The sequence below is a fragment of the Macaca mulatta genome, chromosome 5 (assembly GCF_049350105.2).
Source record: "Macaca mulatta isolate MMU2019108-1 chromosome 5, T2T-MMU8v2.0, whole genome shotgun sequence".
Classification (NCBI taxonomy): domain Eukaryota; kingdom Metazoa; phylum Chordata; class Mammalia; order Primates; family Cercopithecidae; genus Macaca; species Macaca mulatta.
Window position 1 is genome coordinate 118188836 of NC_133410.1, and position 17652 is coordinate 118206487.

The following is a 17652-nucleotide window of genomic DNA, read 5'->3' on the forward strand; positions in this document are numbered from 1 at the left end:
CAGCCTCCTGAGTAGCTAAGATCACACCTGGCTAATTTTTTTTGTATTTTTCAGAAAGACAGCATTTTACCATGTCGGCCAGGCTGATTTCAAACTCCCGACCCAAGTAATCCGCCCGCCTCGGCCTCCCAAAGTGTTGGGATTACATGAGCCACCATGCCTAGTCTAGGAATACTAACTTTAGAATGGACTAATGTACAACAGAGATTGATTCAAAACTTTGTAAGATGAGAACAACAAAAGGAAAATGTATTTGCATTATGTTAACCCCTATTAAGTAGTTCTAGAATATATCTTAAAAGTTTTAAAATAAGAAGCTGATTTTAAAGGAGCAACTATATCTGAGGCAGTAGAACTTTAAGCCTTGTCAGTTACCATGTAAACAATTTCAAACACTTTTTAAAAATGCTTTTAACATTTTTAAGTGGTTTACACCCATTTAAAACAAATGTTTTCAAACTAAACTTTAAACAATTATTTCAAAAGATATTTAGAAAGTTTATGGGGACAGTGTATGTGTTGGGTCAAAATATTTTAGTAATATGATTTGTACTTTGCAGTGATAATTATTGAGAGGAAGTAGAAGATAAATGTTTTAAAGGGATTATTATAATGAGTGAATCACAAAAACAGCTGCCTAAATGTTAGATTTATGGGGATGTTAAGACTCTAATTCTGATCAAAATCTGATAGAGTCTTAAGAATAAAATTAAAATGTGAAGGTAAAGAGACATTTTAGACTTTAAAGAATTCCTGTGACTTCAAATGAAGTGACATTTACATTTATTTAAGGGGCAATAGTAAGTTAAATGGAGAAATAAACAATCCATTTCGCCACGGCAAACTTGAGGTATCTGTGCTTAATTTTTAATTTAAAAATTTAGTTAGTTGAGATGGCTGGAGAGTACTTAGAGAACAGCATTTTTTTTTTTTCATTTTTCCCTATTTTTTTCCAATTTGGGTGAATCTCATAATTACAGTTCTGTGAAGCCAAGACTGTCCGTGCAGTATTTACCTTTATCCCCGGAAGTCCAGGAAGCCCAGGAAGCCCTGGTTCACCCTACATAGGAAAATCATATAGCATTATAGAATGATCTTCACTCAGTCACAATATCTGGAGAAAAACATGGCAAATGTTCCTAGCTCAACACTTTCTGCAAAGATAAATAAAAAAACCGCCTACTTTCAAAAAGTTTTGTGAGATTATACAATTCAGTCAACTCTTGATTTAGAAATGGGTTGACCACTTCACAAATTTTTTGGGATTTTCTCTCTTCCTTTCAGTTCACTGCACATTGGTATCACTGTCAGATGGCGAGAAAGAGGAGTCAAAAGAGAAGAAACTCCCATATTTCATTATTTCTTCATTAAATGATTTGTTGGGGAGGCTCAATCTATTTGCCCAAATGAAGATAATGTGTGCATTTCAACAATGCATCCTATTGCAGTATTCCCTCACCTTAGATAATCAAGAGTTGGCTGTATGAACAGATGGTCACATCAAAACAATATTCATTAAAAGTCTTGCTCACTTAAAAAGTATAGTAAGCTTTCCTTTTCATTCCTGAACGATGAGAAGAAAAATGAATACTTAAGATTAAACCTAACTCCAGTCTGTATTTCTGACAATTGTTGAGTCTGAGCAACCCTGCTTAGCAGCTTAGGGCTAATGGTACTATGCAGCTGTTGCTGAATACAGGTTTGAGATTAAGTAGTACATTTTGGGTGAGCATGTTGGAGTCAAGCTTAACCTTCTCATTTTCACAGAGTTGTCTACATTATTTTAAGCCCAAAGAATGATAACAAGAGGTTCCATTGCTTAGAAAATCTCCTGAATTCTACTAAAGAAGTATAAAGGAATCTCAGGAGAAAATGAAAGTCCTCTCTGTTGGATTGAAGTGACTATTTTTTTGTGGAAATAACATTTGAAGGCAAAAGGGTGATACTATTTCATGATGGCCAGTTAGTGGGATGACAACTAAAAGACAGAGGAGCATTAAATTAACAGTTAAGTGACAAAATAAAGCATTTCCTTTCATCTAAATGCTTTAACAATCCGCATTTCAAAGTACATCCACTAAGTCCAACCAGAAAGTATTATTACTTTCAAATTATGAAACAGCATAGTTTGTTCCAGTATTATCACAAAGTGATGTCTGAGACAGCTTGTTAAGCTGTGTGATTAGACCAAAAAAGGACAATGGTTTTCTTGATGATTTAGGTCAAAGTTACTTCAGGAATGCAAAAGAAAAATGATTCTGTCTGAAACTATATAAATGAAGGTTTGCATTATGAACAATAAGACTAAAATGAGATTAAGCCAGAGGAGAAAGGCTGATTATTAAGAACTTGTTATTCCATTCAAAGAATGTCCAAGTAGTTAAATTTCACACAGATATAACATTATATATTTGATCTTCTTTTACTTTCTCTTTTACCTTTCCATCAATGAGTTTAAGAGGATCCAGTGAAAAGAGTTTGTATATATTTTTTGCTGAAAATTCTTTTATATTAAAAAAGTATAAGGCCCTTGAAAACAGTAAATTGCAATAGAATATACAACTAATAGAAGTAAACATATTGATGGCAAATCTATAGCTTTGTATGGTTTCAGAAAAGTCCCCCAAAACTCATTTTTGAAGACATTCCATCTGAAACATTTGTGGAAATATGTAGGTTGTAACATTATTGTCCAACAGGTGTTCTCGTCATATCTTTCCCTCCCACCAAATGAAAGGATTGAATGACTACTTTAAAGAAAGATATTTATTTAAACATGCATGCATACATAGACACACACCCATATATTTAATCAAGAAAAAGATGTGTAAGACATTATGGAATATTTTATAATGTAGATTGACTACTTACAGAGATTGAGCATTTAACTTTTCTCTACATCATATGTGTACTATGTATGTGTATTAAGTAATAAATATATTTTTTAGTGAACAGATACTTTAGAAATTCTTATTTCTCATAGTTTTCATATTTCATAATTTGACCTTTCCAAGTTTATGTTTATTAGTTGATATGATGAAAGATTATAATACATGTAATGTTACCCTTTGTGGAACACCGCCTAACATTTTTAGGAAGACATTTTTTTCCTATATAAATCCTCTGTCTTTATACCATAAAAGGTTATCTTCTAACTAGGATAAGTGTGTCCAACCCACAGCCCACAGGCCACATGCAGCCCAGGATGGCTTTGAATGTGGCCCAACACAAATTCATAAACTTTCTTAAAGCGTTATGAGATTTTTTGTGTGATTTTTTTTTTTTTTTTAGTTCATCAGCTGTTGTTAGTGTTAATGTATTTTATGTGTGGCCCTAGACAGTTCTTCTTCCAATGTGAACCAGGGAAGACAAAAGATTGGACACTCCTGAACTAGGCAATAGCTTTTCAGTTAACTTCTCCATTCTTGCCTATTCCTTGGCTCAGGGGCTTCTCTCAAGAACTCAATTTGGGGATGCACAGCCCAAAATTTGGGATCAGATCTTGGTCATAATTAGGATTTGGTTCATTATCCCATTCAAAGGGGATATCAAAATAAATCAAAAGTGTAACATATCTGTGTAAAGCTTAACCTTCAGGTTTAGACTTTTGCTTTTTTCCCCTTCCTTTCACCTTTCACTCTCCATTACAGGAGAACCTCAAAATCAGGACTCAGCCTTCACCTCATGTCCCTGCTAGAGTGCTCTATATATTTCTAGAGAGTTTAACTGTGAGGGGCCCTTCTGATAGGAGATCAAGTAATTTTACTCCTTTAAAATTAAAATATTTATTTTAAAAAGATGTGGGAAAATTAGGAAGGAAAGAATTAGGTGATGAAACACAATACTTATTTTATAAATCTACACACTCACTCTACAAGCACATATATACACTCCAACTCACACATCAATCACATAGTAAACTCTTGAGGCTATAAAAGAAAGAAAATCCAATGAATTATTCCTACATTATGAATATAACTCTAGATCTCAAACTGTCATGCTGAAAAAGACCACACAGTGGAAAGCTAACTGATGAGTTTTTTGCTGTGTCACAATATTCTGTACTTTTCTGGGGTGTCTCTGACACAGGAGCCTAAGTGCCAATGAACCCCCAGCATTGTTCTGCAATGGAGAGGAAAATGCCGTGGAAGATCTCTTGAAGCAATTCGGTACTCAGTTCAGTTTATTTCTCTAATCTACATCAGCAGCAAGCATGGACATACTTTACTTTTAAATCAACATTGGGCTAAGTATTGCCAAATCCCGATATTAGACAAAGGAAGTCATAATATTGTGGGAAAGTGGGATTGTATCAAAGGGTAGAATCTGGCCTAAATATTAATGAAAAAGATGATGCTTACTTTAGGGCACATATTCATTCAGGAGAACTGTAAGCTTTTCAGGATTCTGCCCCTTCTCTCAATATAGTTTAAAACTGGTTTTTAATGCAATGCAAAGGAAATCCAGTGTTCCCATGTGTAAATCTATAAACTTCCAGAATGAATCTAAACTGTATTTCTAAGTAATCATTATGATAAGGCAACATTTTATTAAGTAATTGAAAATCTATTTGAATATTCCCCTCTGAAAACAGTGAAAACTATACAAGATTATAGCAGGTTTGTTTTGGTTTATTTTTTAGAGACACAACTGTCTTACAGACTTTTTAGCAAATCAGGGATTTGGAGAGCAGTAAAAACTTAGACTTTAAATTTGAAAAACTAAAGGACCTAAAATTAGATTGTCTGAGAAGAACAGTTGCTTTTTCAAACCAAAGCAGACCATGGATCTCTGTATCGCTAATTCCAAATTTCTCAAATAAAGAACTGATAGGAAATCTTAGAAAATAAATAGTAAAATTTGCAGAGTTCTGCTAGGTTCTTTGAAAGAGTCTCAACTTTACTTAAAACTGGGCCTAATGAGTCATTGCTTAGACTCTTAGTTTTAAGAGAAAAATCTGTTTTTAAATTAGAGAAATGTTAAAAGAATGTGAAAGGCCTCCTCAAAAATTATGTTCATCCTAAGTGTTTAAAATGAAGTAATTATCCTCTCCATGACTTCAAGAAGGTGGAAATATTATTTTACTATATCTTAAGGTTCTAAAATACAAGAAGGGATTTATTCTCTCTTCCCTTTTCTGCTAATGAGGTAAATTTTATTTTTCTATTCATATGTTTATCTACAACATCAGCTACTGCTAGACAAAGGCAGAGTCATGATCTTTAAGATTTACCCTAATATAGAATCCACATTTACTTGCTAGCTACATCTGTGGTCTAAAATCTGACTGTATAGGCATCGATATCCAAATGCTCAGATAATAAACTGCTAGCATGTGTTTCCTGTTTCAGACTCAAATGAAAGTATGAATCTAAACAGATTCACTGCATGTCCTCTAATTTATTGCTAAAATGATGTACAAATGCAAAAACCAAAAACTAATGTATCTATAAAATGGTATGGCTAGTGCCTCTAATTAAAATTTAGTTCATTAACAAATTTAGTGTGTTTAACAACACTCATGGCACAAGTAGATATAAGTCACATAAAAAATTATCAGTATGGAAGCGTTTGCAATGATAGGAAAAGGAATATAATTCATAAAGAATTGTTCATCACTATTGAGACAGTTTAATGATAGTTAGATAGAAACATCAAAGCAACACAGCCAGTTATAGACTTTTTTCCATTAAAAAGTTATTTTAAAAAAGATAGAAACATGCAGATTACCATTAGACATGCAAGATAAATTGTTGGCATTCCAACCCACCTGATCTTTGTTAGTTTCAAACAGCTAAGTATATGTAGACTTTATTTCATAAAGCATCCTTTTACATGTATAAAGTTTGTTTGCACATTGTGCTATGGTCATCATCAATAACTTTTAAAATGCAAAATAACCAATAACACTCTGTAATGCAAAACATGAAAACCACATCATTTTGTAATAATTGTTTTCATATTACACAGTGGATGGTAGATATAAAATGGTGAATATGAGACAGTAAGAACACACTAGAGATAGAGATATTACCTTTTGCCCTGGACGACCAGATTCTCCAGGTTCTCCCTGGCCAAAGAAAACCGAAGATGAAAAAGATGATCTTACAAGAATTTTCTAAAACCTTTAGGCCTCTAGGCACCGTCACTGGGATGGCCTAGTCCCCTTCTGCAACCACATGTCTTTTATTTCCTTTATCCTGCGACTCTACATCTCATTAGACATACTGATTTAATTTTTTTTTTTTGCTGTAAATATACCTATAGATCACATATAAATCACATTTCCATAAAAACCAATCAGAAAGGGAAGAGAATGCAAGACTTCTTATTTAAACCTCCATCAAATTTCCCACAGATATTCCCTATTGCTTTTGGAAGTCCAATTATTGCAGGAGAATAGGAACAGAGAGATAACCACCTAAGTTGCTAAAAAGGGAGAGAAAGTAGAGGCCTATAAAAATCAGAACTGTAAATCCTGGAGTACAACAAACACTTGCAAGGTTATAGTTACCTTAATTCCTGCAGCAGATGATCCAGGGTCACCCTAAAATGAAACCCAGGAGAGATTATGCCACAAGTTATGGGAATAGGAAACATCACAAGCACCCAGAGAGCCATTACCAACACAGGTACTTAAAGGGTACCTCATGACTAATGGGCCTAACTATGCTCCATAAGACTTTGTACCAATATCTCAGCTGTTAAGATGTCAACATTTCCAAGATAAACAATGCACTTCCTAAAAACATGAGTTTACTTCGCATGCAGATACATAAGGATTACATTCTGTGAAATAAACATAAATATGAATTTCTTCCCTGGATACAGTGCTAAAAATACATTGTGAAGCAATAAATTACAATTTAGGGATATGGAACTTTTGGCTTTCTCTATTCCTGGAATTTATTAATGCCATCAGCTATCATTTACTGGGAGTTCCCTGACCCTTTTGCTCTTCAGCAAGTCAAGGTTCAACAGATGAAGTCAGAGGTTAATGATGTCGAGTTAGAAAAAGCCACGCAGCAGATCAGTTTGTTTTCCTCATGAAGCACTGTCACAGTTACAACAGGCATGTTTTTTCCAGCTTTAAACTTATTTCATTGTAACTTAGGCACCAGGAAGTTACAGGATGATGGATGACTTGTGGGTGAGGGGGACACATGTGAGCTCTGAGAGAAAGTCTTGAGACAGAATCTGTTTTTTAAAAGGCACTGTATTCCAGCCAGATTTCGTGGAGTGTGAATGCTTCTCTAAAGCAAACGTGTTATAAATAAGCAGATAGGAACTAATGGGGAAAATGATATGGAGGGTAGCTGCGAATGTTGCTTATTTCTGAAATGAGGTCAGCAAAGGGCCTAGAATTTCAAGTTCCTTCTAGCCCTCTCTGTCTCATGAATACGCTAGAAGAAAAAGAAAAGGTCATTTGAGACTGTCAAGAAAATAGAAACAGCCACAGGAGGGAGGCACATATTGGGATTTCCTCAGCTGTCTCATCTGTACAAATGCTCAAGGAGCTCCGGGGGCCCATTTCCTTGTTCTAGATTCCAGAAGCTCCTCATCAATCTCTTTTAGAGACAGACATAAGGCCTCAGGCCTCTGTACACGAGCCACTTGCCCAGCTCCCTCAATTTCTCTCCCCTCTGTCCATGGCTGGCACTTTCTCTCTTCAATTCTTGGCCTAAGTGGCTTTGTCTCAAAGACCCCTTCACCAACCAGCCTAGACACATCAGACGCATGCCCCTCATGCACACATCTTACTCCGTAGCATCGTGGTCTGTTCATGTCCACTGCAGCTTACTTTCTAATTGACTATTCATGTTTCCTGCCTATTCATTGTCTATCTCTCTGTTAGACAGTTAGTTGAATGTGAGCAGATTTTGGATCTATTTTTATTCAGTGCCCTGGCCCATAGGATATGCTCAATACATATATGGTGAATGAATGAACAAATCTCAAAAAGAATTTTTAAACAGGTTAGTTGTCAGGGATCAAAAAGTAAAATTCTTTAGGAAGGGAAAAAAAAGCTTAGGAAAGAGAAGGAAATAGCAAATTAGCATGTTAAGTAAACCGATAGTTATGTGAGTTTCTTTGACATCTATAATTGCTATCCCTCCTGTTGAAAATTAAAATGTAACTAAACATAAAGAAGAGGACCCTAATACCGTCTTACTGTAGAATGAGACTAATTTCTCTTGCCAATCATTAATATCCAATTGAGTTCCAAATGGGAAGCAACATAAATATGTCCAATAAAAAGAATATTTATTTCTACTAAATTAAATCTGAAAGCCATCAGTATCAGTGAAAGCCATCAAGGAATCAGGTTTGTAATATTTTATACAATAGTATCTTTGAATTCACAAAAGCAATTTTGACTCTACAAAGTTCCTACTTTGTCTCATTTAAACCTCACAAAACTCTCATGAAATAAAGGGGGCAGATATTATTATTTCCATTTAATAAACAAGGATATCAAAGCAGCTAGCTGAATGAATTTGGGGCTTCCTAAATTCTACTGCCATGTTTTTTATTTTTTTGGAATAGAAAAGAATTGTTGGCTTATTTCATCTTGACAACAGGACAGTAAACTTGTAAATACAAGGAAGCTGCTTGTATTAATTGTAGTTTAATTCAATATCTTAATGAAAAGCATCCAGATAATCCCTAATGTGAGTAAAGACTAGATTTAGTTCTCATAAAAAGTGGATGGAAGGAAAAAGACAGTTTCTTGAAAGGGCAATATATTTGTGGAAATCTGAGCAGTTCCGTTTGATGGACAACTAAGAGTGATTTTTTTTTTCTTTTTTAAAGACTTAGAACTGTGAAATCTCAAGGAATTTTTACAACTTTTAAGTGGTAACATGACTGCTGGAAGACAGTCATAAGTTAAGCATTTTAAAGGATAATGCTGCAAGTAGTGGAAATAAAATAGTGTGTGTTTATAATCCTCCTTCCCCACAAAGTGAAAATGAATACTGGATTAAAGTAGGGGGAAAAACCCCAACTATGTCTTAAGTACACTCTTAGCTTCGTAAGTCAGTTGGCTTAGAAATAAACATTTCTACAGGGTAAGTTATAGATGAGGAAATACTATAAGAAGATATTTTAGATAAATGAATTTGACTTTACTATGTTTCATTCAAGCATAGTTTCCATTTTTGTTTGTGATTATTTTCAAAACAACACTCAGTAGATAATTATATGTGTGTGTTAATAAGGCACATGTGGATATATGAAGTGAATGTAGTGACTTATTTTTATCATTCGTTAATTCATTCAACAAATACTTATCAAGCACTAATTGTGTGCCAGACATGTCTATTAATAGATGCTGAGAGCTGGGAGATAACAGTAAGCAATGCAGTTACAATCCCTGTCCTTGTCCTGCATTACAATGATCATTTTCTAATATATGTAGTGCAAAAATATTGTTGATGGAAAGTATGAATGATAATTTATTTTTTTTCTTTCTTTCCTTTTTTTTTTTTTTTTTTGAAATCTGGTGTAGGAAGAGACTGTCATGTTTGGAAAATTCTGTGTCACTATGCATGCACAGAAGACGCGATACGCAAATGCATGGCTATCAAAGGAATTATAAGGAGTGCTGTGGAGCATATAGCAGGTGACCTACCTAGTCCAGAGGAGACTGAAGGCTGCTCCAGGGAAATGACTTATAAATTAAGTTTATAGTGCACTGAAGAATAAGTAAGATTAGAAAGTAGAGAAGTGATGATGAGGAGTCGGGGGAGGAGGACAGACAGCAACAGTATTCTAAATTATGGAAATGATGTGTGCTAATTAGGGAAGGCCCGGCACTGATTGGTGCAGGAGTGCCCACTGGGATAGGCCTTCAGGTGTGATTTTATGAAAAGAAGACAGTTTGGTTGGCTCTAAAGACGATGTGGCTTCTGAAAAGGCTCAGAGGATGCAAGTCAAAGATGCATTTTCATACTTCATACTTCATACATGCATCTTTGCTGTGTAGATATGAAGTATGAAGATGAAGACAAGTGTAAATACACATAGACATGGAAATGGGGGAGAGGGGAGCAAAGAAAAAAAAACAGGCAATGCTAAGAAAGCGAAGGCAGAGCTTTTGAATCAACAGACAGAATTGTGAAGAGTAGAGTGATGTGGCCAAACCATTTAGTGTGCAGCACAAACACCCCATTTCGCACAGGGGAAAATAGATAAGAAATCAATTTCTACATTTGTTGGTGGGGTTAACACTCCAAAGAGTGGGACATAATCCTTCGACAGTAACTCTACACATGGCTGAACTCCGTCTTTGGCAGGTTTATGCTCTTAAACCTAGGGTGTACCATGATTGTTGGCCAGAGTGTGCTGAAGTTGCTGGCCACAAAGAAAACCCAGTCTAGTGGTTTTTATGGTTCCACAGTATTTCCAGATGACCAGTCTGGAAAGGTTTAGATTACTTTACCATCCAAAGGCGCTGAGTTGAATCAAAAGGAAAAAAAAAAATCCTATTAAAGTCAATCAATGACGTAATTTACTACATCAATGGCAGAAAAGAAGGATTTTTAAAAATTTTTACATCTCAAACTTGGTAAACGATGAATGAGTTTCACATACTGTACACAAAGGCCATGAGAAGAGTGTTTCCAACATGCTGGAAACAAATTATGTGACAGAAGGAGGAAATGTTTAAAAAACACATCAAAAATTTTATTGCAATTACAGCATTCTTGGGATAAATGCTACAGGTCGGATTACATATTATACACATTACAGATTCCTATTTACAATCCCCTGTTTAGACCCATTGAAGGTTTATAGAAATGATTTCCATTTTAACTGAAGCATTTCTTATACTTAATTTCAGCTGACTAATAAAACTTTTTGATAAAAAAAGAAAAACAATCTAGTTGATTTCAATTTCCATGTGGGAAGAAAAGCTAATATTTATTGAGAGTTTATTATGTGTGAGTCAGTATGGGAAATGATTTGCATTAATATATAAAATAAGAACGGTATTCCTTTGAGATGACCTTGGTCTTTTCAAAGAAAAAAGCTGTTTTACCATTGTAAAATTAAATTGCAAAAAATTTAATTTTACAATATGATTAAAGAAACAATTTTTGTCCTACATTCCAAAAATGAAACTTTAAAAAGACATCTTTTAAGCATAAAATTCTCTACATAAATCCACATAGGCATAGTTCAGATGTAGTATAAATTTTTTTCACTTGAAAAAATTTTTTTCACTTGCCCTCTGTGTAGAATATTTCCTTTCTTTTAAGTGGAGGTTGGTAACTATGGCCAAATTCAGTTGGCCACCTGCAAGACCCAGGAGCTAAAAGTGGTTTTTAAGAATCAAAATAACAATAATATTTCATGACACATGAAAATTACATGAAATTAAAATTTCAGTGTCCAGAAATAAAGTTTTATTGGAACACAGCCTACTCACTTGTTTATGTGTTGTCTATGGTTGCTTTCATGCCATAACAACAGAGTTGAGTAGCTGTGACAGAGAACACATGGCCCACAAAATCTAAAATATTTATGTTCTGGCACTTTACTGACTTCTGCTTTTAAGCAAAAACAAGCAAGTTAGATGTAACACCAGGTTTATATATTTAGGGTTTCAAATTTTGACTTTGAGAGTAATCAGGGTATATCATTGGTCTCATTTGTATTAAACAGATTCATGCCATATTTGATTGCAGCACGATACTTAAAGTTGGCAGATAAATAAAATGGGCCTATAGCAGTGATACTTAACTGTGGGTGGGTGGCTTTGTCCCCCAGGTAACATTTGACAATGCCTGGAGACATGTTTGATTGTCACAACTCAGAGGTGCTATAGGATCTTGTGGGTAGAGGCCAAAAATGATGCTAAACATCTGAGGGCCCCATAGCAGAGAATTATCTGGCCCTAAATGTCAATAGTGCTGAGGCTGAGAAACACAGATCTATAAGAAACTGAGAGCCCACTCTAATTTCTAGACTCTTTGAATATAAATACAATTGCTACTTGGTGACATTAATTCATTCCTACCACACATGTCATATTTATATTAATATTTATGAGAAGGAAAAAGATAAATTTCTTTTTATTTTGTGGCTATGTTTTTATGACTAACCATTATCCATCTGTACTGTAATAATTTTCAAAGTGGAATAATTTCCAAAGTCTCAGCTGTAAGGTTAAATAAATACATCTTCATCACTCAATTACTTAGCCTGATTTAAATTAAAACCCATCTGACTTTAATCGATTTTCAATTTCTTAAAAGATCTTCTTAATCCTGAAAACATAGCACAAGTGAAGTATAACAACCTTCCTATGTCAGAGTATCTATAAAGTATGAATCCAAGCAAAAGCTGTAGTGATAGACTGAGGAAAAATAAGAAGAGAGGAGGTAGGAGACAAGCCCCAAAGCTACTGCAGTATAAATGCTAGTAAAGCTTTAAAAGACCCTTTGCCCAGGACAGAATACGAAGCCTGACAAAATATCCAGATTTAGTGGAATTTGAATTGAGGTAAATTTTCAAGACTGCATTAGAGGGTCTAATCAAGTGACATTAACTTATAATCAAACTTTTCTTTTCCTATTCTTTTTAAAATTATTATTTCAATGGGTTTTGGGGGGAACAGGGGGTGTCTGGTTACATGGATAAGTTCTTCAGTGGCGAGTTCCGAGATTTTGGTGCACCCATCACCCAAGCAGTGTACACAACACCCAATGTGTAGTCTTTTATTCTCAGCCCCCTCCCACACTTTCCCCAAGGCCCCAAAATCCATTATATCATTCTTATGCCTTACAATCAAACTTTTACATCTCATTCCAATCCTCTGACATGTTCTCTCCTGAAACTGGTACAAACTGCATCACTTTAGGTCTCTATTTTCATATCCCTGAGTATAAGGGAGCATCCCATTTACACATGAATAAGTGTTTTAATTCCTTGAAAGCCATATTGCTGAAAACTTAGCTACACATTTTCTATAATTTTTGATATATCATTTTACTTTGAAAATGTTTTAATTTGTGGATAGGAGCTTGTGGAGTAATCACCTTTTATAAATCAAATACTTAAATGTTTTCTAATCTTGGAGAACGATCTCTGACCTTTTCATATTTAGCAACTCTCACTCATCTCTCTAAAAATCTCCCATCTTCGTATAACTTGAAATAAAATTTCTTGCTGATATATGTACCCTTTCATATCTTACAAAACTGTACCTTTTCGCCTGTGTCACCTTTGGGGCCATTCTCTCCAGCGTCTCCCTGAGGAGGGGAAACAAGTGACACATGTAAAATACATTGGTGACATTAAGCAAAGAGTATTTTTCATTATTTTAAGCTTTCTTTCATGAACACTAGATATTAAAATCTGTTGCAAATGCTCTATAGAGCTAACGTATTTATACTTGACCAGTTGTCTGATATCAATAAAAGAAATTTTACTACAACTAACATGGCTGAACAGTTTTAAACTATTCCACAGTATTAACAGAAGACACTTGCTTATCTATCTTCCAATGCCTTATTTGGGCACCTAAAGCCTCCTTAATTCTGTCTCTCCTCAAAGCTCCACTCAAACAAAGGTTTTCTTCTGACAGTTCCCTGAATATGCCATGGGCCTTACCACCTCTGAGTCCTTCTTCATACTATTTCTGTCACCTGGATCCCTCGCCTCTCTTTCCCTTTCCATCTGTATAAATCCTGCCCTGTCTTCAAGCATATCTCAAATCTCCAGGGCCTCAAAGTACATGACAGGGCCCTCAAAATCTGTGGACTGAATATTTATTTATCTGGGCCTACATGGTTTGCATTTGTGAAATGAATGTTTTATGCTTTACTAGAAAAATTTTAAAAATCATAGTTTATGCTTTTTTGTTGTTATTTTTGAGACTTCCCATGCCTGTTCCTTCACTGACATCTCTTTTTTGCCTACAGAGCAATGCATTAGGGAAATAAAGCATTCGTTTATTATCCATGCTTTCTTCCTTCAATTCTGAATTCTTCAATATAAGTCTTACAATATGTTATGTGGAAATGTTATGGACTTTGGAGCCAGGGAGACAGCCCAGTTCCAGCACCTACTGGGCAAATGAGATTCTCTTTGCATCAGGTTTCTCCTGTGCAATGTAAGGGAAAGGATAATTTACACAGTTATAAGAAATAAGTGCTACACTGTGTGGAAAGTAACTAGGACAGTATCTGGCACATCATAAGCTATTAATGATACCAATGCATTACTATTCACATATTCCATAGCTGGAATGCAGTCACTTTTCTATTACTTAAAAAGTTTCTCAAAATAGGACAGAAACTATTGATCATAACTTTCTTGGGAGAGGGGAGAAAGGAAGTTGGGAAGGGAGACTTTCATTTTTTCTCTGTATTTTGCTTTATTCTTTCAAATAAGCATGAAGTCAGTCTGCTTGGGCATTTGTTTATGGTGATGAATACACTGCGGCAGGCCACGAGAGCCTGGGACACTTTCTCTAATGAATGCCTGGTACGGTGCTGATACTGCTCTTTTTCCCTCCTAAATTCTATACAAAAGAGTCACCCAGTGACTAATTAATTTCAAATTAATTACCATGAACTGATTGGATGCTAAATAAATGCCCTAGTAATGTGTTATGAGGGACCTTTGATAGGCAGTTGATTTGCATGCTTTTTATAAAATTGCACAAAAATCCCTCTATTAAAAAACAAAACAAACAAACAAACCTTCTTAGTAGGGAAACTGGCTCAGAGTAATTGCAAAGCGAAGGGTTTAACTGAACTGCCCCCTCAGGAAACTGCCCTTTCCACCCACATATTTTGCTACCCCTCCACTAATGTTTTTGTTTTCTTTACAATGTTGAAAAATACAGTTGTAATCAAGAATTTTTCTTGATCTTTATATAAACTTCTTTTGAGATTAGAGGTTATAAAACTCATTTGTCAGAAAGACCATATCACTTACGAAGAGCATGATGCAGTAACTTGGTAGTTTCCTACTCAGCATATTTTTCAAACACTATTAAAATAAGTAGCATGAGAACCAGGAAAATAAGTATCATAACATGCAATCAGAGCCTAAAAATAATCAGGACAGGCCCAAGTAAGGAAAAGAGTCTAGGATAATTTAACACTCTGCTTTTCCTATTTCTCTTTTTGGTTTTTATGGGAATTCTTTGTGGGCAACCTTCAGATAATTGCTGCAGGTAAACATCTGTATCCCTTTAACCTAGTGACATCAGAAGCAGTAGAGAGAGATGCGGGTGCTTGGAAAAGTATTAGAACGGCATTAGCAAGTAGCATAGTAGGCAGACCAGATTTCGCAGGCCTAAGGATTTTTGAAACCCATCTAAAAGCCTGATACAGAATGCTTAAATTTGCTCCCTTTCTCTTCATTTTTAAATATTTGTTCTGAAGGTACATCGGCACCTTTCTCTTTATTTTTTAAAAGTTTTTTTAAACCCAAATTTTTGTCTATACATAAGAATCACACTATTTCCTCCTTCCACTAATTAACAGTTTGAAAAAACACAGGGGTCATTGTATCTATATCTATATATCTATATCTATCTACCTACCTACCTACCTATTAATCTACCCACCCATCCATCCATTCACGCATACAGTTTAGTTTGGGTACTTCTTTGGTATGCTGCTGGTGGGGAGTAGGGAGAGAGGAATACTGGCAGAATCATTCTTACCTTTTCACCTTGTTCTCCAGGTTCTCCCTGAGCAAAAGGACAGAGATTGGGTGACATCACATCATAAAACATCTAATTTTATGATCCTTATTAAACAAAACAGATATTGAACTTACTAGGTAAGTTATGCATGACACTTTCTATTTTGGCTACATGTAGTTGCTATATGAAAACAAATGATAAAATGAGTTTCCTGGAGAATGTGAGCATGAATATCAATTATCAAATGTAATCTTAATTTTTTGCTTTTATAGCACTAAGAAATGTATTTGAAGATTATCATCCAGAAACTGGCTTTTGGAGCACTAAGGAGAATGATGGTGTGGCAATTCAGTATCTTGAGAGGCTTCTTAGCGTACAATTTTCATTCTGCTAAAACTCAGAGTTAGTAAGGTGGACTAGCATGTTTTTCTGAAAATCCTTTTATTCAAAGCATTTCCTGGTTTGTAGATCATTTCAAGGTTCTAGGTTGCCAGGGTAGTTACCCAATCTGTCTTGCCCTAACATGATCATAAACAGTCCTAATATTGAACCCCTTACAATATCATAAACTCTCTTTAGCTTCTGGTAACCAGCATGTTCCAGATCAGGTATATTTTAGGAGGCACCTTCAGGAAAGACACTAGAATGGGGCAGAATTGAAGTGAGTTTAGGAATGATGTCCTTACTCAAAATGATGACCTGGATGGCATGAGGACTAAAATGCAAAATGGTGCCCTGAAGAGAATCTCATTTTCACTTTACCCAGCAAAGAACAGAGGTTGGAGCAGCAGAGTAGGAGTCCTAAAGTAAATCATATACATTATGATGTAGTTTCCTATGAAAAGCCTGAGTGAATGTTGCCATAAGATCAGACTGCTTTGGAAAAAAGATGAAATAAAGCAATTATCTTTTTTTTTTTTTTTTTTAATTTATAACCCACTGCAGAAGTCAGTTTGGAAGCAAGACTCTTTTCTCTGGAACTCAATCTGACCCTTTGGCTTTCTGCATTTCTGGTCACCTTCACTGCTCAACACCCATCCTGACGGTCGCTAGGCAACACCAGAATAGCACTGTGAACATACATTAAGCATTAACTCCTATTGTCTGACGTTTTAGCATGGAGAAAGAGAGAGAAGAAGACAGGAAAACAGCTAGAGTCCCAAAAGGAATATTTTCTTTCCTCTCCTGCAGGACAAAGGACAGGTCTATAAATTTAAGGTCTGTCCTAGGCGCCTGTCAATAGCAAATGATCTGTAAAATCAGCTGACAGGCATCTGTGGGTAGGAATACATACCAGCACAGCTGATGGGATTAGACATTAGTTTTGTACTTCAAGGGATGTTCGCTCATCAAAGGATTTGGGATTTGGCTGCCTGCTTGATTTAAACTAAATTGTCACCAATCTTTTTATATTTAACTGATTCAATTTTTTTTAAGAAACAAAGAAAACTTGGAATAAAAAATCTTCATTACATTTTTCCCCTATTTAGTAATTCAGACTACATCCATTTTTAAATTTTAAACATCTTTAATCTGCCTTCATCTGATTAACTGGTTATGTTGTGTAAGAGTTGGAGGTGGCCAAATCTTGGGGAAAAGCCATAGTGAATGTCATCTTTAGTAAAGCATATGTAAATATCAAAATTTTAGGCAATATGGACATGACCTATGTTTTTATGTACCCATTAAGTGGTAAAATGACAACAGTCAGATTTGAAACATAGGCCTACTCATGTTATTTAAGTATCTCAGAATAAAGATGTTAGACAATCACATCCCATTTATTTTTCTGCATTTAATACTAATGAGAATCACAAATGTAATTAATTCATTACTAACAAAGTTCTATACTGTAGCATACTATACTATTCACAAAATACTCATTTAAGTACAACCGGTGAGATTGTTAAAAATTGTATTAAATAATAGCTTACAATTTCCTGACAATTCATGTGTCAAATGATTCTGCTTGACTTTATTTG

The 17652-nt window shown here is 35.1% G+C and overlaps 1 protein-coding gene across 1 annotated transcript in view; it reads right to left on the reverse strand.

The window, feature by feature from the left end:
• Positions 1-17652, reverse strand: part of COL25A1 (collagen type XXV alpha 1 chain) — a 504591-nt gene that overhangs the window by 60762 nt on the left and 426177 nt on the right. The window contains exons 14-18 of the mRNA XM_078002085.1: positions 15689-15715; positions 13215-13259; positions 6515-6547; positions 6035-6070; positions 1016-1060 (exon numbers count right to left, since the gene is read on the reverse strand). Of these exons, the coding sequence (XP_077858211.1) occupies positions 1016-1060; positions 6035-6070; positions 6515-6547; positions 13215-13259; positions 15689-15715 (186 nt within the window). The remainder of the gene's footprint in view (positions 1-1015; positions 1061-6034; positions 6071-6514; positions 6548-13214; positions 13260-15688; positions 15716-17652) is intronic.